The sequence below is a fragment of the Larus michahellis genome, chromosome 19, assembly GCF_964199755.1.
Source record: "Larus michahellis chromosome 19, bLarMic1.1, whole genome shotgun sequence".
Classification (NCBI taxonomy): domain Eukaryota; kingdom Metazoa; phylum Chordata; class Aves; order Charadriiformes; family Laridae; genus Larus; species Larus michahellis.
In genome coordinates this window covers 3,550,479-3,574,303 of record NC_133914.1, presented here as the reverse complement: position 1 = coordinate 3,574,303, position 23,825 = coordinate 3,550,479, and the positions used below count along the sequence as shown (strand labels likewise).

The window sequence follows — 23,825 nt, the reverse complement described above, 5'->3', positions numbered from 1 at the left end:
CGTTCACCCAAAGCAGCTCTACTTTATGTTCCAGTTTCTAGTAGGGGTCTGTCATTCCGAAAAGAAAATCAAACAAAACAGAATGTGAAGATACCACATCTTCTTGCTTTGACTCTTCTTTAAGGCAAATCATTTTACAAAAAATAGAAATCAATATGAAACTCGTTCTCATCCACAAAACAGAAGCACCATACCCCATTTCTGTAAATGGGATAAGACACTGCTGTTCAATCTATCAAAAAGAAGTCACTCTGTCAAGTAAATGAAATTTCTCCTCCCTTTACTCTGACATAAATCAAGAATTACAGTATTGTTCTAGAAGCTTTTCTCCATGACACGCTTTCCAGTTAATAGCAATTTTGTATTTAATAACTTAAAAGCACTTCCCAAGTAATCAGAGTAGTCTTCTGATATTTGAAGACATATCTTTCTTTCATCGATGGGAACACATGCATACAGCAAAGTTAAAGCATCTGTCCAAAGCCTCTCCAAGCCAGTGGCAGATACAGGAACAAAATCCAAGACCTCCTAATGTGAGGACATTTCCTTCTCCTAAGCACTGGAGAATACCTTTCCCATAGGTAAGAGTATCTATGGCCTTGAGTAAACACATCAAGGAAGGAAAAAAAAAAAGTGCAAACAAACAAGAGACTAAATAAAAGACTTCAGGTAACAAACTAGTTTTTACACAATAAAAAAAGAAATTTAGTAGAGCATACTTTGCCACCTACTGCTGCAAAAATCATGAGGAGGTTATTGCACTACTGCATATTCTAATGTAAATGATAGAAAACACGTAACTGTACTATATCTAGATTCGGAGGCGTTGTTAATTTGTGACCAAACACTAAAAGAAAGGTAAGTAAATATATTATGTTTCATTGACAATGATCTCATTTGAATATTTGCTTAACTAGGTTATTCTTTCAAGCAATCACTTAGAAATGCCATCAGCTGAAACCAATATGCATAAAAAAAATTCATAATAAATCCATGCTCACTCGTGGCAAAATATTTAAGACTAGTTTTCTAATTAACAACACCCTAACACTCTCAACACTTTGTACTTAAGGAGAAATAGCACATGAAAACGAGAAATAAGGATTTAATACCTATTTTAAGTATTTACAAACTGCTTACGAGACACACACACAAGGTGTGATGCCACATTAAATGAGTTAAATCAATGTAACCTCGGTGCGAACACATAAAAGCTGTCTGAAGCACATAACTGCACACATAACTGCACCAGTTCACTGTCACACCTTTAGTCAAACCATTACAGTCATGCACAGACCTGGCTAAGTTTTCCCAACACAGCAAATTCCAAAATTTTCACAGGAAATGCTCCTGAGCATCACAGAAAGGATGTAAATGCAAGAAAACATGTAGTCGGTAGAAACCTAGTATTTTGTGCTCACTGATTCATGCAAAAAGGAAAAGAAAATACGCCAACACAGTAAAAACAAAAGCCACCATCTGGCTTGGCAGCACAGAGTCCAAGAGAGTTCTGGGCTAATCAATCCAACATGCAACAGGATACAGGCACCTACAGTCAAGCCAAGCTACGTGCAGACAGAATTGAGAGCAACAAGCAAGCCTTGTCCTGGTTTTGGTCCTACCTCCCCAAGCTTCCTCGTCAGAGGGGAGTACAGATCACAATAAGAAACATCTAACCCACACATCACTGCTCCAAAAACCTGCTTTTCAGACAAATCAAAGAATGAGGAGACTTGCAAACAAGGCAAGAGAGAAAAACTGGCACAGAAAAAGGAGAGTTTGGAAAAGCTGGCATGTAAATTCAAAGACTTAACAATGAATAAGACAGGAAGTAAAGTAACATACAGATCAACATGAAATTTGGTCAAACTGGCCACATTATTAAGATCTTTAAAAAGTTCAGGCCCTGTGAGCCTCACACACTACAAAATGAAGTCAACAAAGCAGCCTGGAGGGAGGCAAAAGCATCAAGAAAATAAGATTAATGGAGTACACAATTACTGTGACTTACACTGTGCCTGCAGTAGTAGTACTCTTCTCTTCATTCTGTTAGTACTGTGGAATCAGACATCACAATTAAAATGAGAGAGAATTTAGTCCACAGGTTATCAACTGAATCCATTACTCCTTTAAAGTTGTTGTCATCTATTATGTCATTTAAGGAGCTGCAATCTGCAGATTACGAACACTAAACGCTACAGTGGCAACAGACATGTTCCTCCAATTGGTATGTTAGTAGAGAGGAACTGCATTTCAAAAAAAAAAAAAAAAAAAAAAAAAGAGAGAGAGATGAACAAAATGAAGGCAGATACAGGGTTTTATGTATACAAATAAGATGCCTGAACTCTGTATTTCTGGCCAATATTCTGTACAATGAGACTTTGTATAGGCTCCTTGATTAGAAACAATCTTTTACACACCAATGAGACAAGCATGCAAATATCTGCAATTGTTAAAAAGAGCAATACAAGACTTTATCTAAAACACCAACTTAAAGACATAAAGAATGCACTGTGGAAAAAAAAAAAAAATCCCAGTTTTTCATTCTTTTGCCAAATTTGGTTAAAGGAATTCAGAGAATTAAAATTAAGTTCAAAGTTCCAGCATGCGGAAGTTCTAAAACTCTGAAATTGTTGGTTTGTATTTTGAAAAAAGACATCCATGTTATTTCCATGTCTGATTGTTATAAAAGAATATGGCAATTTCATAAGTTAAAAGGTGACAACATACAGAAGATGGAGTAAAAGGCAAGAATGATAGCCAGGTAAACAATACCATTAAGGAAGTCTTTGCCAAATCAACTTGGGAATTGGAGAGGGATCAATAACAAACAACTGAAATGTTTGCAAACAAATGCCAGGAGCTCAGGTATCACAGAATACCACACACACTGTAAGAGAGGATGGAAAGAAAAAAGAAAAGGAAAAACCCAACAAAAAAGCCACAAGATCTAGCTTCTTTTACAATTTAATTTATGTAACATTAAATTATTTGAGTAACCTATGAAGGAGGCAGAGATAAAGTGATGGCTACAAGGTCACTATGATTTTCACCATGCATGAACTGGTCAACAATAAGAGAAAATGTCTAGTTAGCATCTAAACATTAAAGAAATTAAACCTGGAGTTCCTACATCTTTAGTCCTCTGTCTCCCGATTCATTTCATCCAGTTCCATGTGAAACAGGCAATCAACAGCTACCGTTATCTGCATATTCCCACCACCTTCAAAATGCACACAAAACAAACTACCACGGCAGGACTGCTCAGAAACAGAGCTGAGCTGACAGCCCTGGTGATCCTGCACTGTAGGCCTGCCTTCTGCTCACCACAAAAGATCTTCCCTGCAAACGCTTTGCAGTATAAATACCGTTGATAAGAGGAAAATACTGCTTTTTGCTCAACAGCAATTTGTGGTATTATGAGACACATCAAATTCTGCACAGGCATGCATTACTGCACAGAGGAGATCCTCTTCAGATTTGTAAAGAAGAATGGTAAAGGAAAACACACAAACCTGTCTAGGCACACTATATCCAGCTTTGCACGCAGCAAACAGCCTCACCGGCTTCAAGTTTCATTATATGCACATTCGTCATGTTGTAGCATTTAAATACAGCAACAAAACATTTTACTGCTAGATATTTTCTGCTCCGTAAAAAGGCAGCAGTGTCTCAAATGACGTGTGTAAACAAAACTGGAGAGCTGGGGCAGTTTAAACAGCCCCACTGCCATGAAGCAGATGACATTTGTTTTCCCAACTACCAACAAAAATTGAATTACCAGAAATCATCTTGTTCCTTTAGAGAACAAGAGTAGAAACTTGTACACTATTAAGCTGCAGAAGACAATGCAGTTATTCCCTTGAATTCCTACAAACAGTCTGCAGGGAAAGTGATTTAATAGAAGCAACCTTAGTCAAAGTTAAGAAAATATTTCAGCAACAAGATGAACAGTTCTCTGTAATTTACAGTACAGCATTTCTTGCCAGTATAAAAACAAAATCTGAAAAGCTTCTGTAGAGAGCACTGAACTAGAAAAGCTACTTCAATTACGTTTGGGTTTTTTTTTAAAAAAATAAGAATACATCACAGTGGTAAATTTTTTAATTGTACGCCTACATAATTAATTCTAGGGGTTTTTTTCACACAATACTTGTTTTTCCTGACTTCACCCAGATGAGTATCAAAAATCCATGGTTACTGAGAAATGCAAAAATATGCAATAGCTTCCCTGAAATGAGGATGAGACAGGTAAGACTGATGTACGAATGTTAATTAAGAAGCAGCGCTGGAAACAGTACTGCGAGAAGTGATATTTTAACAGACTAGGCAGAACTATATTATTGTGCAATTATCAGAAAGCAAATCGGAAGAAGAAATACCCCGAGTTTGGTAGGTGTGCACCGATACAATTATCAGTGCAACGGCCAAACTGCTCTGCTTCACCTTCCCCTATGCAGAAAGGGAATTACTTCACCTACCTCCTTGGAATGTAAGAAGTGCCTATTTATAAGACAGGCTGATATAAATGAAAATATACAAATGCTATTTATTTATTTCAACCAGCTAATTCTCACCGCAATAAACAATTTAGAATCATAAGCAAAATCATTGTGTAGACAACTGACAATACTTGTTAGCAAGCTATCTTTTTTTGTATTTTAGATTAAATGGCCTTACACAGCAGGACTAAAAACATTCCAAGAACTAAAGCCACTAGGATAAGACCTTTTACTAAGTCTCTTGTTCTTCTGAGAATTAATACCTGCTTATCATTTAAATACCAGGCGACAGGTACCTCCAAAACACTTAAAAGCAAACTCTTCAACTTCATACAAAGCTGTAGATCTTCCGAAATCTAAGCAAACTGTGGAAACGCAGCTTCTGCCCTTGAGAGCAGATATTCTCCGTCAGAACACCGGTACAGATGGCCCTGGTGTTTCTACCTTTGCATCGCCTGGACCCGCTCCTCAGGCACTGCTGAAACACAAACAGCCCGTTTCTGTTATCGCATCCTTCCCGAAAACCCTGAATACTCACAAGGGCTAGAAACGGCACGGCGATTTCCACATAAACAGCCAAATCTGCTCTGAGGAGTTCACAAAAACTCGGGCTCAACCCTGCAAACCCGCCGAGGGGAGCAGCCCTGGGCGAGCCGAGGGGCTGGGGGACCGGCACCCAAGTTCAGGGCTAACACGGCGTGCGATATACACGAGGCAAAAGAAAAAAACCCCAAAACTACTCTATCTGCCCCAAAGAGCAACTGTTAAAGGAGAAAACAACTTCGCCGCCGACAGCCCGGCTCGGCCAGGCCTCACCGATGCCGCTTCTGAGGCACAGCGAGCCGCCACCGGGCCGGGCCGGGCCGCGCCGCCTCACCTCACCTCAGCACGGGACTCCAGGCGCAGGGACGGCTGAGGGGACGCGGGGGAGCAACAGATGGCTGGCGGCGGGGCGCTGAGGGGACGCGGAGAGCGCGCTCACCGTCTCCTCGGCGGGGATCCCCTCGGCGGCGGCGGCGGGGCCGCGCAGGGAGCGGCGGCGGGAGCGCGCACCGCCCGCCGGTGGCCGGGCGGACCGGGCGGCGGCGGGAGGGCGCCTGCGTGCGCGCCCCCCACATCGCCTCAGGGAGCTGCGGCGCGGGGGGGTCGGTGACCCGGATGGGGGGGGTGTATGCGCATGCGCCAACCCCGTCCCCTGACGGAGGGCCGCCATCTCCTCTCCGCTTCGCCGTTTCTGCGGTGGGTTTCAGGTGTATTCCGCCCCCCCTCCCCTGCCCTCCCCATGGCCGCCGAGGGTCTCCACAGCAAAGAGCACGAAGCGTTTTGGGGAAGCGAACGGTGTTTTACACCTCTATGAGGCGATGGGCCGCCACCGTCCTGGCCTGGCCTCGAGGAAAGGCTTTCCTGGGTTCCCTGAGGGAATGACAGAGCTCAGAGAGATAAGAATTGATTCAAAAGCTGCAGATTGCTCTAGGAACTGCCTCCGGAGAAGCAGTCGGCAGCTGAGTTGCTGGCAGGGATGAATATGGAGGATGGAGGCCTCTTACGTGTTTTTAATTAACAGCCTTGAAACACAGCATGAGACCTGAGGGAGGAGGGCCTTGGGGTGGCCCGTCAGGACACTCGCGTGACCTTGAAGGGCAAAGCCAGAGAAGAGGACGTTGGAATGACTCTCAGAGCACAGTACTTGTGCTGTGGCGCTTCATGCTCAGAGTGAGGGTTTCTGCTGCGAAAGGCCCGCGTACGCTTCTAGATGGCGGCCAAAGTTAATCGGTTTTACTTTGCAGTTGGCCTCGTCTGGCGAACATGCTCGGGCAGTTGCCATGTGGGAACAGCAACAGTTTGTGTCCTTCGTGTCTCGGCGTAAATCGTGGCTTAATCCAGCGATGAGATGATTTGAGACAGTGGTTATCGGAACTGTGTGATAAATGAATGCTTGTGTACATTTACATCTAAAGAAAGCACAAACGAGCAGCCTTTTTTTGGGTGTATCTGTTTTCCACAGAAAGCACACAAAACTCTTGAATTTCACTGATGCAAATATTTAGTTCAACAGCTTTGTCCTCATTAAGAAAGCCAGAAGATAGTTAGGATTTTTGACGTAAATACTGAAATTTCTATGTCTGAATGCCTTCTTCAAAAGTTTAGGTACAGAAAGACAGAAAGCGATGCTAAGCTGGTCTTCTCAGTCTTGTAATTTGTCCACAGTGCAGACCTTTCCCTCGTAAGAAACCCGGGCATAGCAGAATTCACTTTTAGAAAGGTAAGATCAGTTTTACCTGTCCAGATACGTTATTCTGCAATTTAGATGCAGTGCAAATTTAGCCAGTAATTGGTTGGTCTCAATGACTTTAGCCTTTCCTTCCTGCAATCGCATGCTTTATTAATTCAATACTACATTCTTCCTCCCTGGCTAGCAATATATTCTGCTCTAATACCACAAACTCCCAATGTTTGTGTCCATTTCAGGGTCATTTTAAATACTCTGTCCTTTGTAATAACACGTGTTGTAGCATGCATTTTTGTAATGATCCTGACATCTGGCTTGATTGACACCTCTTTATATTAGCACTTAACACAGTTATCTCTGATATAATGCACTAACCTTTAAACGATGTATGTTAACAAAGTATTACCACATTTATCAGAAACTCTGGGGCTTAATTATGCTCCTTCTGCAACCATTCAAGAAATTGCTAGCCAGTGTTTTAATAGTCGTGTCCAGGGACTTGTATGAAGTGCAGCTTTAACACCAAAGTGGATAAGGCTGCTCTTTTTTTTTCTTTTTTTTTTTTTTTTTCCCATTTGTGGTTTGGACCCCCGAGAGATACATTTAATTAAGAGTATCCTGAGGGTTATCTTCTACTTATCCCCTTGGACTAAAACCCATATGGTGAGCGTTAATTAGGTTGGCAAGCATTCAATTAAGCTACATTGCCAGTATTCTAAATTTATGACTGTCTGTATCTCTTAATGGTATTGTTAGGAAATGCCCTTAAGCTGTCTACTCCTGCAATCAAAGACATGATATCCTGTATCTGAAGGATGGCATCTCCTACAGCGTAGCATTCCCAACTAGTATCAGAGGTCTTTGCTGTCTCAGAGAAGCATGCTGTTGTCTCAATTTCAGTATTGAGTTGGCAGGCAAACAAAAATCATGAGTCAGGCCACCAATAATATAATGTTTTTGGTTTTGTGATTTGTCTCATCTTGTGTGTGTATCCCCTGACTCCTTTAGGCTATAATTGGATCACATTTTCAAGCTCTTCTCTGAAATGATGATTTTATTTTTTTTAAATCCCTGTAAAGCTTTTAAAGAAAACTGCATGATTCCTAAAGCTGACACGAACTAGTTGGAGACTCATGTAAAATTGCAAGCATTAGTAATGCTGCAGCCCCAAACATCAGTTGTAGCAATCTGCATTTCATTTGCATGTATCCAAGCAGACCAGAATTCTATAGGTTTTACCACAATCTTTTATTAAGTTTCATTTCCAAAGGTCTCATCTAAAAGACAAATAGAATTAAACAGACATGCAACATTGCTTATGAAAAATTAAGCAGTTATCCTTATAGTCCAATACTGTGAAGCTTGATTTATTTACACATTTTAATGTGAACAAGAGAACAGTGTAGGCAGATCATTTTGAACATTCAGCCAACAGAGGAGCTGTATTCCACAGCATTAAGTTACATGTAAGATGTACACTGAGAACGTATTAAGTGCTCTGGTGCATTGAAAAGCCACACAGTGTGGAGGCAATAGATGTCAGTTCGTATTTGATAAAGAAGCTAGGAGATGGAGAGTCGAGGAGCTATTCTGCCAGTTTAGTAAAGGAGACAGCAGACAGTTGATTTTTGTGCATGCTTTTTCAGCTCTTGATGCTGAAAAATGCCGCACATTTGGAAATCTAAAAGCATACTCTGCTGTTTACAGTGCCCTGTCTCCCTTGGGATCCGCCCTGAAGAAACTGAAGTTTTGACATACATATTTTAGTGTGTGCTGTACACCAACAGATTATTTTTCATGCTACAAGAACTAGAATGTGGCATGGGGCTCCTCTCCTTTAGCTCTTCATGTGCTGTTTAGTTGTAAATATTTGCTGCAATCCTGGGCATGGCCATTGTCACCTCAGACCAACAAATATTCTGTAGAAAGTATAGACTTGAGGGTACAAATAGCTTCCTGTTTTCAGCTTGTAAGCTCTGAACTAGAAGGGAGGTAAGGAGTTTATTTCAATCCTGAGCTATACCCTCCCACTGTTAGAAAGAGCGCAGAAGTCCTACAGTCAGTTTAAACAGATGTTTGGCTCCTAGGGGCCCCTGTTCCTGCCTTCTCAGCAACAGAGACGGCAGCTGTAAGACTGTGCTGAAGAGCAGAAAATAAAATCTTTTGGAAGCTTGAGAGGAAGAGCAAGAAATGGGGGACTGGATAAAATACAAAAAACACCCCACATTTTAAAATTCAAGTATTGAACATAGGCAGCAAGCAGGAGCAAGGTGCAGTCTGACAGTCCGATACCGTGCTTACAGTGGCTAACGCAGACTGGCAAAAATGCAACCCGTATGACATCAGTGCATTGAGTTGAGGCCTATAGCCCAAGGAGCACCTCAGGCTCTACTGATGTGGCACAATGGAGTAATCAAAAATATTGTGATTTATGTGCTGCTGAAACAGACATCACCTCCCTTGGAGTCCTTTGTCAGGAAGTCTCCAAAAGCAAGTCTCCCTGCAGGTAAAGGGCTCTGTCATTATTAAGTAGAATTATTTAAACACTCACAGACTGCGTAAATAAAACATGGTTATATAAAGCTTTAGAGCAAGACTTTTGCCTTTAGAATCTTTGAAATAAAAGGGCCAAAATAGCACAATAATACAAAAGCTCATGCTAGGGCTGGAGGAAGTTTCAGCCAGAGCAGAAGATGGCCGCATGCTGACAACTGAGGGCTCTCTGGCAGAGAGAGAGGTCAGGCCAGGAGTCAGTCAGTGCTCAGGCCACAGGGCTGTGGAGAATCCGGGCAGTTTACTGCAAAAAAAAAAATCAGTGAATCAAGGCAGAGAGCAGCCCACAAGAGAGAAGTACGAGCAGGGGCTCCACATCAGAGTAGCTCTTTCCCCCAGCAAAGCACTCTGTGTCTGTCTTTCATGATGTCAGGTCCCATGATTAGGAGAAAAACCTGATCAGCCATTTATTGGCTAGAAAGTCTGCACACCCGTCAACTGCAGTTTTTAAATATTACCAAAAAACTAAGAACCAAGAAAACTATGTTCTGTTACACCTAGGACCATCCTAATAGTAGAAGTCCACAGCAAAACATTTTCAGGTGCTTCTGATTAATTATTACAGATGTTGCTGTGCTATAAAATAATTGAACACAGAGACTATTGCCATGTACAAAGTAGAGTTTGGAGCCATGCATGGTTTAGCACAGCTTGTTTTAAAACAGTATGTTTCTGTAGTTTCAGAACTAATAGGTCAAAACAGCTACTGACTCATTGATTAAAAGGGAAGAGATAAGAAAAGCCAGTATTCTTGTTCCCTTCCCATTCAGCCTCCCCTGTACTACTTTGTTTTGTATTGTTAATGAACAAAAGCTGCACATAAATTCACAAACAACTGATTACCGGAGATATAAAGCCAAAAGGTAGTAAATCAGTGTCACTGCAACTCCAACAAGATTAATGTTCCGGCAGTTATTAGCCCATTAACATTGTTATCTTACTTAAACAGAAAAAGTATTGAGGGCAAAAGAAAAGCTGTTATTTCTTGAGGTTTCATAAGCTGTAGTGTACGGGATGCCACTGATAAGATCTGAATTGTCAGACATGCCAAGTTGGTGAAGAAACTTCACATATAGGTACACGTACAGCCACTAGGCAGCTACTCTTCGCAGGGGGCGAAGGTTATAATTTTTCTAAACTGCACAAAAATGTCAAAGCAGTCTCACGTATTTCCAAATTAAATTAGTATTCATAGCTGGCAAAGCAAACATGCAACAGAATGGTTCTGTTGTCATATACAATAGCAAGAATCTGGAATAACTATGTACAAGTCAGTGGAGTTCTTGGGAATTTCTGGTAGTGGGAACAGATACTGGCCCTAAGTCAATTTACAAAAAAAAAATAAATTGCAGAAAGCCACTGTTGCAAGTCCAAGATCCTCCCAAACCCCTTGGTGTCAGAGTAACCACTTAAAAATGCATGGAATACAAGGACTGTTCATTTCAAATAAAGTCGTCTAAGGTCATGGAGACACTCTGCTATGCATACAGTCCAAGACACACCAAGTAGACTTAAAATTCTGTTTCCCAGCAAAACAACTGCTTTTAGAGAAGATGATGGTATCAGAGTGCCAGTGTAACTTGCATATGCCAGCAATGCTGTACTTTGTCCTTTTCACTTGACAAGTTTCCCCCCCCTTGTGTCTATTCTCCCTTCATATCAGCTTCTAGCCATCTCTTGGAAGCTGGAAAGATAAATATCACGAGTACACAATGCTCCATTATTCTTACAGTCCTCACTGAGTGCTGGACTGCGTATGCTTCTTTTTTCTTCTTAGGTCATTCACCCGATACCCTTTTTTGCCTTTTTTTTTTTTTAAAAGAAAAAAAAAAAAAAAAGGGGAGGGGGAGTCCAGCCTACTACAACACCTACACTGAGCTTTTTAACTAAGGAATGTCAACATCTTTAAGCATTTAAGACCACTAAACAAAGCTGGAAATCGTGCCTCAACCAGAAAGAAAATAAAAGTGGTAAGAGAATTAGGACCTCATGAAGAACTACAAAAAATTCCCACCAGATACCAGCCACGTTACTATTCTCATTTCCTCTTGTTTTGTACTTTACAGTGTTCCCTCTGCACCATTTAATCCAACTTGAAGCTCCTGCTATGAAATCAGAAAACTGGCAAGTAATCTTTGTTCTAAGCTGCCATAAAATCCAGTGGTGCTATAAAAACAATTCACATACTCAGTGCATATGTTCAACACTAGGCAGAGAACAGTTGCACAGGAAGTGCCCAAGATTCATGTTTTGAAGGAATAAAGTACTTGCTTACTCTAACCAAATATGCTGTTCTAAAGACACGGTACGTTTCAGTATTCGTGTTTGAAAACAATTACACTTTATTGCCATGTTAAGGTAGTTTGGTGGTTACACTAGAGACATGAGGATTTACAACTTTTCTGGAAATCCGTCACAGTCTCTATATATGAAAGATTAAATCCTGCCCTCCTCCCTCTGTGAGCAACTCCTGAAAACTTCTATTTGGAGATAAACCCACTCTCAGCAGGACTAAAATTGCACAGTCACGTCTCTACCCGCAGCTCTGCATTTTCACAGCATCTGCTGTGTCATTGGTTCCATAATGCCATGATAACTGCCCTCACCATTTCACGCTTCTAGCGTGAACTGACAGAGAACCAACAGAGAACTGTGATTTACTTCTTGCTAAGAGAAATGCTTTCAACTTCACAACTATAGAGGGTTGATTATTTTAATAATCAGCCTTGAAAGTTAAGTTTGAGATGAGCTTTAAACTATATCAAGGTTGTCTTTACACTTGCTTATATTTTAATGGGTAAATAAATAAAGGTCATACTTCTGACGATTCATATCAGTTCCTTAAAGGTCACTCACTCCTTTTTGCTGTGCTCCAACACCCGGTAGGGTGGAGCAGAAACTCCTTTGGAACCATGTTGCTCCTGCACGATCGGCAATGTAGCTGGAGTATAAATTTCCGGCATGTTGTCATTGTTCTCTAGGGCACCGTAGGAAAAAGAAGTTTTGAGGTCAGGCTGAACTGCAATCCCTTTATCGTGCATGTTCTGCATGCCTGAAAAGAGCAAAGACAGAGATTAAATGCTTTGGAACAAAAGCGCATTCTTCCTGCACTCTGTTAAATCAGCAAACTATAAAAATCTTAGTGTTCGTGATATGCAGCTCATCAGTTCCTTGAGTGTTAAATGAAAGACATAATGTTTTTCTGCTTAGCACTAAAGCAACTAATGGAGAAATAAGCTTCGAGTGAATGAGAGATGGCAGTCAGTTATTTATCAAGTGCTGCATATCTTTTATACAGCTTACCAAAAAGAGAATTTAGCTGTACTTCCCAAAAGAAATTTCCGCTCCCCCTGGCCTCTACCTCTTGCAGCACACCTTAGTCCTCCCCAGTAATCAGTTCTTCCTGCTGGATGAAGACCAAGCCCAGTGCCAAGCATATGCTTAAAACTAGTTCATCTTCACAGACAGCAGTCAACTGGACAAGGCGGTTCTGACAAAATATGGCATCTCCCTGGTGTCAGAGGACCCAGATAAGTGGCATCCGAGTGGCACATCACCTCTTTGCTCCATGCAAAACATGCACGTACCCCTCACAAGGCATAAACAAGAGAAGGAAAAACTAGAAAACAACATAGCTGCCTGACATATCCGGATACTTAACAGAGCCTAAAGCTTGAGCCTTCACTGTGAAATCCAACCCTTTGAGGAGAAAGAGTGATAAACCACTTGATTTTTACTGTTACCTGGCATAGCATCCATTGATATGTAAGGTTCAAACGGTACAGATTTCTTCCTATTTCTTGTGATCAGGAAGACACCTAAAAATGCTATGAGGCACCTGAGAGAGAGAAGACAAGATCTACTGAGCGAACTGAAGAGGGAGAGGAGGTAATATTGCATGTTGCTTCTTCTGAGTGCCTATCATGTAGCACCATAAAGAATTCAGAACCAGAAGCGAAAGTACTGTGAAGTGAGAATTACAGTGGGCTGCGTCAGCTGAATAACCCTCTTCTACAGTACTGAAATCCATCTAGCAATCAGAACAATTTCACTTTATCAAAACGCAGGGAAAAGTTTTCACGTTAATTAATGAATTAACCTTGACTGACTAAAGGGGAGAGGACACATATCAAAATTTGGTTTTCTTTGACGAAATTCCAGGAGTTAGCAGCCTGACCTTTGAAAGGTTTCCCATGGGTAAACAAACTAACAGCTGTCAATCTTGATTTTTACAGTATGTTGACAGAGAAAGGTGCAGTTCATAACATTAATCTCCCATTTGTTTTTTTTCCTGTACTAATCTGAAAGACGTTTCAGAATGTCCCCTGATTATGGAGACCTAATCACATCAAGATACTGTACTAAGACTAAATACAGAGTTACACAGCAAATGTTTTACTGATTGTATCTGCATTGTGTGAGTGCTCATGCCCTAAAAAACAGGACTCCAGAAGTCCAGTCACAGTTCAGCAAAGGGGCTCGGAGCAAAACCTGAAATAGATTCCCAAGAGATAGCTTCTTTTGGTTATTCTGCAATTCTTCTAGATTCATGAGCTGGTAGTTTGAAAAACAGCCCATGTGCTTTGACATCCAAGCTGATCTCCAGTACAGTCAGTAAGGGATTTAGTGTTTAATGTTGTACAATTATGCATAACCCATCATTATACAATTCCTCTAGAGCATCATCATCACTCAGACAAGAACTGAGCTCTACCGGCCATTGTCTAACACAGCAAGTGCTTTCAGTTTGTTCTCCTCTCCAAGAATGTACAGAGATAATATATATGGAGAGATATATAGGTATTTTCAAAATTTTAGTGATACAAAGAAATACTTCCGGTTCTATCAAGGAAACTTTAAATACTTACCCAAGTGCAAACATACATATATGGAGAACATCTTCGCCAGTGAAGTCCAAGTAAAAAGTTGCTCCTTGGAAAAGGAAATAATTAATGACATCTTTCTTCCCAGCTTACATAAGCAATTAGTGCTACATCTATCTACATCCAGCACTAGTCCCTCCAGAAACCAAATCACGTTAAGATTCCTATTTTTATAGTAAGCACCTTTGTTTTTTTAATGATCTTAAAATAGAAAAAGGTGGCCTAATTTCCACTTTAACACAATTTATTGACAAATCTTTTAGAATTTCACTACCAAAATAGCTATACTTGTGTAACTAATATAGATGCAAGTAAACCTGTTCAGCAGCACAGCAACTAGTACAAATCTTTCCATATTGGGGTGAGGGGCTGCGAAGGAAACATCGCTGCAACTATTGCAGGTCACTGTGCTAATAAAGCCTGAGCCAAAGTCTCACCACACAGCAGTGGTTATCGTATAAACAAGAGAGACTGTATTTCTGAAGTCTGAATGACAAACCAAAAACTACAACACGATACAAACTCTTGACCCCAAATAAGTATATATGGCTCAAACCTATAAGATGACAAGTATCCTTGGTGTCCTGGATGTCAACAGGACATGCATTCTGGCTCCTACTCTTTACATTTCTAATTGAAGAAAAGTAAATAAGCTGATGAATCCGAGAGCAGCATATGGCTTAGAACATGACAGGAAATAAACATTAGCTAAAGAGTAGGAAATACTCTCTCATGACATTGAAGAAGAGCATTAAAATGCAATGTGTAATGTATGGGGGAAGCTATTGCCCTTATACACCTAGAAGAGCATTACTGTTTACACAGATAGTATCCATCACCATCAAGCAGATGCACTTTCTCTGGGTGTTGGGGTTGTGTGTTTTGTTTCGTTGGTTGGGGTTTTTTCCCCCAGTTTTGCTCATATGTCTAACAAGAACAAAACCTTAAAAAGGCTGCTCATCGGGTCTGAAGCCTGAGGGGTTGAAAATGCTCATCTTTGTTCATGCAGACAAAGCTTTTCCGATGTGGGCAAGGGTTGAAATTGCAGTAAACTGTTCAGAAAGGAAAGTGCTTCTAAAGCTGTGAGCAGCTGCGTTTTAGACACAATGCAAATGAGACTATCAGGAAGAGAATTGTAACACCTTTGTACAGAGGAAGCAAATACCTTTATACACTGTATCACATACATTTTAACAAAATCTGGATAAAATTACACAAGGAGAAATTTTAGCTGTGTATTCAAGTTGCACATCTAAGAGCATACATCCCCCTCTTCTACACACTGGCATGGTACAAGTAATACAGTCTCAAACCAAAGTTCCCATACACTTCAAACAAAATGACAGAGCAGAAAATTTTAACACAGTCTAATGGGATAATTCACATTTTTGGAAAGAAAAAAGAAGCAAAGCCAGATGGAGAAGAGAGATGACAAGAAAATACAAGTCATCATCTTGCTGAGTATTCACCTTCCTTGTCTGTAAGTGAGGACTGTTTTCCAAAAATCTTTTGCCCTTCTTTTAGAAAGGACCAATACACTATTTTGTGCACTGTTACCTGCTGTGATTGCTGCTGTTGTGGACAGGATATAGCCGATGCTGGCAATCTGAGATGAGTCATACAGCTGTGAGGCTTGAGCTAAAAACCTGCAATACAGTGACAGGCAACGGGTTGATTTGGGAAGGATGCTCAAATTGTATAGAAGTTATCATGAACTAGTATAGGTCTCCTTTTTCGAAACACCTTTCAAAAGTGATACACGAAGTTAAGAAACTTTATTTTCTTTCTCACTAAACCTGCCCAGCATCCCTTGGAATTAATATAAATGATAGAAGAGTAAGCCTTATGGTTATCCTGACTAAAAGCAGCGAAATTACTGCCACTGACCTTAGGGCCAGAATGTCACTCACATTTTGAATAGCTTTTATCCCTCCTGCTACTGTCTTTTTATATTATTACAAGTACAGAGGAAAAAAAAAAAATAAATAGACCCATCATCACCAACACTGATTCTCCACTTTGACTTTAGCCAGCCCACAGATACTGTATTTGATTTGCCACCATTTCATCCCCAACATTGTTTTGCAAATACGTGAATGATGTATGACTTTGGGATTAAAACTACTTGGCAGCGTCACTACATGGAAAGCAAACACCACCACTATCCCAGGCTCCTGTGACATGGATTTGAGGACAGGTCACAGAAGAGAATGGATAATTCATCTCCCAAAATTTAATCAGCATTCTTGGAATGGGTAACAAACAGCCCACTAATTACCGATCCACTGAAATCAGCACAATTATAGACAAAAGAGAGTGAATGTCTTACGTTGCTTGAAAGATCGCTGTAGCAATCATGCACACCAACATGATATAAAATATAGGGTAGTCGAGTTGCAAGTTTCCTTGTATGGAGACAACAATCATTCCTGCCACAGCTTTCACCGTCACAACAGTCATGGAACCTGTGAACGTTTACCAAGACTCAGCTGTAGCACTGACACACGCGCAATGGGACAGGAACACTGCACATTCGCTCTACACAGGACAGGCAGCTCCAAACAAACCCAAGATCTACAAACCCTCCCTTTGCCAGGCCAACCAAGGGATGCAAACTGCATATTTTATCCCCAGCTCTGACAGTTTTATTTCCAACAACACACCACAGTGACCTTCAATAAATCACTTAACCTTTCTGTATCACAGTTCTCTTGTCTGCAGGACTGGGAGCATTTACTGTTTGGGTTTTTTTTTTTTTTTACATGTTTAAACAGTGTTGTGCAATCACATGATGGAAGGATACAAATTTTCATTTCTGATTCCAGTTGGCTTAGTTAATAAAGCTAAGGAAGTTTGCAAAACAAGAATCAGAAAGAGCCTACTTCCTTTCCATTTCCTGAAAGCACAAGTCAGCGCCGTTCAGAATTAGGGTAGTTGCTTTGTCTATGATTCATACAGCCTCTGAGGCATCGGTGAGGCATCCAGCCCCAAACAGTTCAACAAAAATAAAAAGACAAGACACTGCAGTGACTGAAGTTGCATAAATAGCAAAAATTGAGGTCTGTGACATAGATTCAACAGCACGTCAGACTGCGTCACTGCCTTGCTGTTATTCACCCTTTTTAAAGTTTAATTGATCACGGTTTCTTAAAAAAACAGATTCATGTGGAGAAAGGTACAAGTGAAATCCTGGCATTTCCAAAGTCACTGGAGGATCACACTGTAAGCTACGAGGATATCAAAAGCATCATTTGACCCCACACCCAGAGGCTCTTCCCAGTTTAAATAGGGACATATTGGCACTGACAAAGTATTTATCATTTCTTTTGCCACACAGCAAATATTCCCAAAGCGAAGGAGACTCTTGTAGGTCAAATCCTCTCTTTCATCCACTGAATCAGCCTTCCTTATCCATTGAATAAATAAGATATTGTACCAAGCTTTGCACACACAGATTAAAATTAAGAACACTAATAAATAACTTGCACTTTCTGTATTTGGCAGATTATTTGTTCTTATGGGATATAAGTCTTAATTGTTCGAAGGTCTTTGCAAAGATCCTAAAGCTAATGTCTTGCAGTGATGTTTATCTAATTTGTAGTAACATTCCTGAAGTAGAATGGTGCGTTTTGTAACATTAATTAGGCCAATATAATTCCACAGAAGCCACAAATGCCTCAGCTTCCTGTAGTTTACTGTTACAAGTCCGAGTTGGAAGATCTTGTAAGTCTATATCAACTTACCCAGCAAAGCTACCAGCAGAAGAATAACTACAATGTAGTTTGCATTTTTCTCCTTGTAAAAATACAGTAGCAGGCAGAATATGATAATCTCCACAAGCTACAAAAGATAGAAATGAGAATATTAAAAAAATGTGTGGTATAGGGGGTTGGCAGTAAATGGGATTGTCAAACATTAGAATTACACAACAGGGCAAATCAAAGGAAAATGGGGATCCCACACAATTATAGATCAAATTTAGCATGATCTTAGATTCTAATTAGATGAGCTATTCAATAGCTTATTGCAGAACAGGAAACATGGGACACTTTTGACGTTATATTCATGGTAAAGCAGCAGAACAAATAATCCTGACTGAATATTCACATCGGAGATCTCAGCCTACTTTCTGTAAAGAGCTTCTTTAAGTGATCCCTGCAGCACACCTCTTATTTAACAGCCAAACTTATCTCCATTAAAAACCAACAGATTTCATAAGATCTTCAATGAGAGAGTGATGGGTCCAGAGAAAGTCAGTCCAGAAAAGGCCCAGATGCAAGCACAGTATTTGGACACCTCTGGAGCAGTTGCTCTCAGCTGCCATCAGTACTACTACCACAGGCTGGAGCTGGCAGGTCACAGAGAGAGCAAGCTATTTTAAAACTTTTCAGTTAAAAATATTTAAGTCCAAACAGAATAATTCAGAGAAAGAATGGGAGACTTCCAAATTGTGCATGCATGTGTCCACACACAATGTGGAACTGACACCGGGAAAAGCTGGCACAGGTTCATTAGCAAGTACAAGGAATATTGCTAGTTAGCATAAGGAAAAATAATGCTTGAAATGAAACTCCCAATCAGGCATATAGCAGAAAACTGTCCCACATTTTATGGGCCATCTTACCATATACAACAGAAATGGCCAGCTCACTAAATGCCTAGTGATATTTTCTCCTGTCATCTTCTCATGACTATTAGGTCCAAATGTTATCAGCAGATAAGTTCCAATAATTGCCAAACCACAGCCTACAAAGGACAAAACATAGCGCCCTTTGACAACCAAAGGACCAGAAAAAAAAAAAAAATAAAAAGAGAGAGGACAAAGTTAGTGGGTTAGTGTGGATGCATGGAATTAATATTGCACATGCACAGTGACCAGTAATGACATCATGCACATTCCTCTGAATGACTCATTCCTCTGCTCTTCATGCCCCACTTTCAAAATATTAGAACCAAAAAAACCCTAGGCAATGTGTGTGCTGTGAGTTGAGGAAAAAAGCTCATACCAGGTGGCATCTGCTAAACAAACAGGAGCTACATGTTCTGTATCTGGGGCTTATCCTGCCTGGCAGTGCCTACAGCCCATCTTCTAGGAACTGGAAGAATGAATGCCCCAGTTCTGCAAACACCTCACATCTACGAAATTCAGCTGATTCAGTTGTGCCTGGGCTAGGGCAGAGTTAGGGCTTAGGCTGCAGCTTCAGCCCAGAGAACTGTGATTCTCAAATCTTGCAAGTAAGTACCATTTCATGTATTTCTAAAACCTGTGAGATTCAGATAATTTGGCAGAAGTCAGAAACAAACAAACAAAAAGATTTTGACAAACAGTGGATGAGATGACACATTTCTTCAAAGAGGTACTATAGCTAATGGCGATCTTGCCATCTCCTCTAATTTTGATTCTTCAGAGGCCATGCTATGTGTTGAATGGCTTGTAAACAGAGAGGAAAAATGAAAAGAACTGTGGAACTTACTCAAAAAATCCTTGGGCTTCCATTTTTCTTTAATAAATATAATTCCTATGATTGCACTAGCTATAAAAAAAGAAAAGGACAGAGAATCAGAAAATTATGATCAGCAATCTGACACTGGAACGCACTCAGACGTGTATGGCTGTTGCCTCTTTCCCCCTTACCTATAACAGACACTGCACTGAGTGGCACAATCAGTGAAAGAGGAGCAAAGGCGTAAGAGGAAAACACTCCCAGTTCACCCAGCACCAGCAGAAACAGTCCACACCACCATGTCTTTGTTTTGAAGTAGGCTCGGGGGTCTTTGGAACCTGCCAGCCGGATGTGGCTGTATTTCTAGAAAAGAAAATAAAAGCAAAGAGTCTTTGGCATGCTTGATGCTTTTTAATGCAGGATACTTGAGGCAGGATCAATATTTGCTTCATGATACTCACCTGGAGGTTGAGTGCAATACTGATAACAAGATGCCCAAAAATAGCTAGTAATGCACCAATCAAGTTCTCCTGTAAAAACAAAGCAAACACACATGTATTAAATTTAGCCACTGGACCCTGAAGGAAGTTGGAACTTTTTGCATAATCTGGAAGAGAGCAGACTTTGAAAACCGTTCCTAGATCACCTGACAATAAAATCTCTGCTTATCTTCCTCCTTTCTACATGACCTAGGGCAACTCAGGTAAGTTCCCTGTGGCTATGTTCCAAATCTGTGAAACTCAGGTGAAAGATAACCCTTCCTTAACAGACACTTTCTACAAGAGACTTAGTATGCATATATTTGCATTCTTTGCAGTTTCTCAGAGGAGGAGAAGATAAAGCTAAACACAACAACCCATTCAGTCCATCTTCCATTTGAAAAACTCTTTTCATGAGCATGTTTGTTGCCCTGGAATTCAGCAAAGTATGAAGCAGCAACCTCTGCGTTCTGCAGGTCACATCTTAAGAACTATTCTTTTCTTCTCCACTTATAACATCTGCTGGTTCAGTAGGTAAAATTTAGCCCATTTGATGAGATAGCCCAATTAGCACAGATTTTATGCTTTTTTTTATATGAACCAGTTATTCCAAAGTAATAGGTAACTGGTAGCAACTCCTAGCAAGCTCACAAATAAGCAAGCTGGGAATGCTTGCAATAATTCTCACGGTCTAAAGACAGAATTCGAAATAAAAAAAAGGATGTAAAGCAGGCTGACTCACAAAGGAAACGTATATTAGGAGTGAACAGAAGAGCCTGAGGCTAAGCCAGGCCACTTGCATTTGTGTTCTTCCAACAACTGTCTAAATCTCATTAGATGTCATTAGCACTTTCATTTCAGTGTAGCTCTCCAAGATACACTGGCGTACTTGCTTTGATTGATTTGGGATAACCGAGTTCACATTCGTGTTCCTCCCTTAACAGTAAATATTCTGTTCTTGATTTTCTCACACATAGTAAGGCAAGGAATTTAAGATTTTAAGTTCTTATCAGCGTAACAAAAATCTCTTTATCAGGATGTACAAAAATAAGATTCACCCAAGCAGCTTCATTCAAAAGCACTTGAGATACCTTCCCACAACGGACAGTAAAGTTGGCAGAAAAATGTCACTGTGCGATCACAGATGTAGCCAGAGGACCTCAGCACAATTTACTGGTTCAGCAACTGGACTTCACTTTATAAGACAGGAGGAGATGGTGCCTCAGCTGAAAAGACGCTAAGTGCAGCACAGGTTTGGGATTGGCTTCTGGATGGACAGAGCTTGCAAGCCAACATCAGTCTGGCCTAGGACTGCATTGTCAGGAAAGTACTTTTTCCAGTGAAAAAAAAGCCCTTCTTGCTGGGATTTTCTGTGCACCTTCAGAATCAGGGATTCAGAGGAAATTGATTTGGGAACAGCTCCATTCCCAGTTGGAGAATAAGGAGGAATTACAGCAACATGTCCTACCTCAGCTGCAGGCTCTCTGCATAACTGTGACCCACCTGAAATTCAAGTGCTTGAATATACAGCAGACCAGAACATCGGATCTCAGTTACTGATGTATGCGTTGGTCTGAAAAGGCACCTAGCAGAATTTATTGCAGCTAACCACCTTTAGACATCCACATCTTTTAGCTTCCAGTCCTTTCTTCACTTTGTCTAGCTCCTCAAGACACAGAATTTCTCCTCCTTTCTCTCACGTTTTATATACACAGCATATAATACACTGGGGCCTCCAGGCATGGCTAAATACAGACGGTGCACTTTCTGCAAAAAAATAACTAAAACATAGTGGCATAATCAGCTTATTTGAATAGTTAGGGCCTTCTAGGGATAGACTGGGGTAGAAATCTGACCTTGTAAGAAAAGGAATCAGTGTGTGGCTGCACAGAAACGGCTGCTGTGGCCAGTAGGAGCTGCTGAAGTTGGAGATTTGGACTGTTGCCTCCTTCCATTTTGCTCGATTGGAGTGTTTGCTTTTCAGCCTCTTTGATGATGGAACTTCTCTCTAGAGAAGAGATTTGGGCCCTGCTGGAACCGTCTTATCTGTAACGTGGTACCACTTCTTCCCATCCATCTTGTTTTGCTTGGACAAGCAACAATTAGTTCAGTGAAGCACAAAAAATTTTTCTGTAGCCTATCTGCTGCTTTTCTTCCACCACCAGACTACACTGAGATAGGGTAGGCACCGCAGGCAGAAGTGTAGATAAGCCTATATTTCCAGCCAGTGGGGCAGCAAGGTTATATTCCTCCAAGGTGATACTAAGAAAAAAAAAAAAAAAAAAAAAAGAATTAGGTCAAATGAACTCAGTGGTCCAAAACCTGCACTGAAGTCCTGCTTTAGTATAGACCACAGAAGACTCCCTGGAATCAAACTAAAAGCTGCACATATCAGCAGAGAAAGATTTTAAATGCCTTCTTACTAAGTCTCAAAAACAGAAACTTGCACAGACCTTGCTTACAAGAGCTTGCAAACTGGCTTGGCCCCAAGGGTGACATATTCAGCTGGCATTTAACATGAGGCCTTGCCATTTGGAAAGCTCTTATCAAAATGTCTCTGAAATCCTCCAAGCCCTGCTTTTAATTTCTCTACTGCCTGCGTACCTCTGTTGTCTGTTCAGGACACGGCATTACGTTAGTCACGCCATCCCCACGTGCTGGGGATGACAGTGCTGCTCTTCACATAGACCGAGGTCATGTCAGTGTAATTGCTGTGAGCTGAGTTTGGAGACTAAATTCCTTAGAGGCAGACTCACAGGTGTCTGGAAAGCACCACACACAGCAAACCGGTCTGAAGTCCCTGCATGCCATGATGGCTCTTGTCACTGGAGACCTCAAGGAACATCAGCAACCCTGAGAACAGGCGCAGGTGGGAAGACCCCTGTGCACAGAGGGGGATGCTGCTGTACAGACACCGCAGGGGTGTGATCCTCACAAGTGACATGTACCTGCTGATCCACTCAAAGAGCGCCCAAACTGGTGTGGGCTGAGCATCCCCTGGACAACTGGCCTGTGGTCACATCCTGAGATAGCAGGACCCATCCCATGCACAGGCCCTGAACTCTCTGGGCCAACCTCGGCCTGCGAGGGATTACTTTAACCCATGGGCTGTCCCAGCGTCCCGGAGTCGGGGGACAGGGGCAGCCTGGCCGTGAAAGGGCAGAAACACCCCGTTGTGAGGGGAGGAAGGGGACAAAGCCCCCCCACAGGTGAGGGAGCCCTGCCCGGGCAGAGCAGGGCCCGGCTGAGGGCAGGGGGTGTCCCCGCACACCCTCCCCGGATCCAGCCGCCCTGCCCCGCCGAGACCCGCAGCCGGACCCCAGCGGCGGCTTGTTCAGGACCAAAAACCCTCCGGAAAACCCGCCGCCCCCGGCGGCCCCGCGCACTCACCTGCCCTCTCCGGGAGCGGGAGCGGCCCCGGCCCGCGCCCGCCACCCGCCCTACCCCCATGGCCCGGGCCCTCGCACCACAACTTCGGCTCCCGGCCGAGCGCCGCCGTCTGGTCCTGCCCGGGCCCTCCGATTTGCTGCCAGACCTGTCAGTTCGGGGCCGGGCCGCGGCTGTTAGCGGGGATTGGTTGTCGGGCGGGGGTGGGGCCTGGCGCAGCCAATGGGCCGAGCCCGCCTGAGGCGTAGGGCTCTGAGGAGGCGGGCAGGAGGAAGGAGCCCGGTTCCGCCGCTCCTTTCGGGCGGGGCGGGCGCATCCTTATGACGCATGCGCAAGGAGGCACCTCC

General features: G+C 41.9%; 1 protein-coding gene and 1 long non-coding RNA gene across 6 annotated transcripts; one reads left to right on the top strand and one right to left on the bottom strand.

The window, feature by feature from the left end:
• Nucleotides 1–23: 23 nt before the first annotated feature.
• Nucleotides 24–23,622, bottom strand: NIPAL3 (NIPA like domain containing 3). 5 transcript variants are annotated; one of them, XM_074563349.1, is made up of 13 exons: nucleotides 23,482–23,619; nucleotides 21,948–22,353; nucleotides 20,074–20,142; nucleotides 19,804–19,975; nucleotides 19,643–19,702; nucleotides 18,793–18,938; nucleotides 17,912–18,008; nucleotides 16,498–16,633; nucleotides 15,726–15,814; nucleotides 14,154–14,217; nucleotides 13,029–13,123; nucleotides 12,142–12,337; nucleotides 24–48 (listed from the first exon to the last, which is right to left on the bottom strand). In XM_074563349.1, exons 2-13 carry the CDS (start codon nucleotides 22,044–22,046, stop codon nucleotides 24–26), a joined length of 1,248 nt encoding a protein of 415 aa, XP_074419450.1. In that variant the 5' UTR covers nucleotides 22,047–22,353; nucleotides 23,482–23,619. The 5 variants fall into 5 exon arrangements, with proteins under 5 accessions (XP_074419450.1, XP_074419449.1, XP_074419451.1 ...); XM_074563348.1 differs by lacking the exon at nucleotides 24–48 and adding an exon at nucleotides 7,308–9,529; XM_074563350.1 differs by lacking the exon at nucleotides 24–48 and adding an exon at nucleotides 7,308–9,529 and having other exon boundaries at nucleotides 18,793–18,914.
• On the top strand, nucleotides 5,628–11,099 carry LOC141733233 (uncharacterized). The gene is made up of 2 exons (XR_012584244.1): nucleotides 5,628–5,741; nucleotides 6,067–11,099. It is a non-coding gene; the product is annotated as an uncharacterized LOC141733233 (long non-coding RNA).
• Nucleotides 23,623–23,825: the final 203 nt, after the last annotated feature.

Bases quoted from the DNA above. Each gene is read 5' to 3' on its own strand.
- NIPAL3 (XM_074563348.1), bottom strand. From the start codon at position 22,046: ATGGAAGGAGGCAACAGTCCAAATCTCCAACTTCAGCAGCTCCTACTG. The intron at 20,143-21,947 runs GTCAGATTTCTA...TTGTTTTTACAG, and splicing joins CTGATTCCTTTTCTTACAAG to GAGAACTTGATTGGTGCATT. The intron at 18,009-18,792 runs GTAAGATGGCCC...TATCTTTTGTAG, and splicing joins GGCCATTTCTGTTGTATATG to CTTGTGGAGATTATCATATT.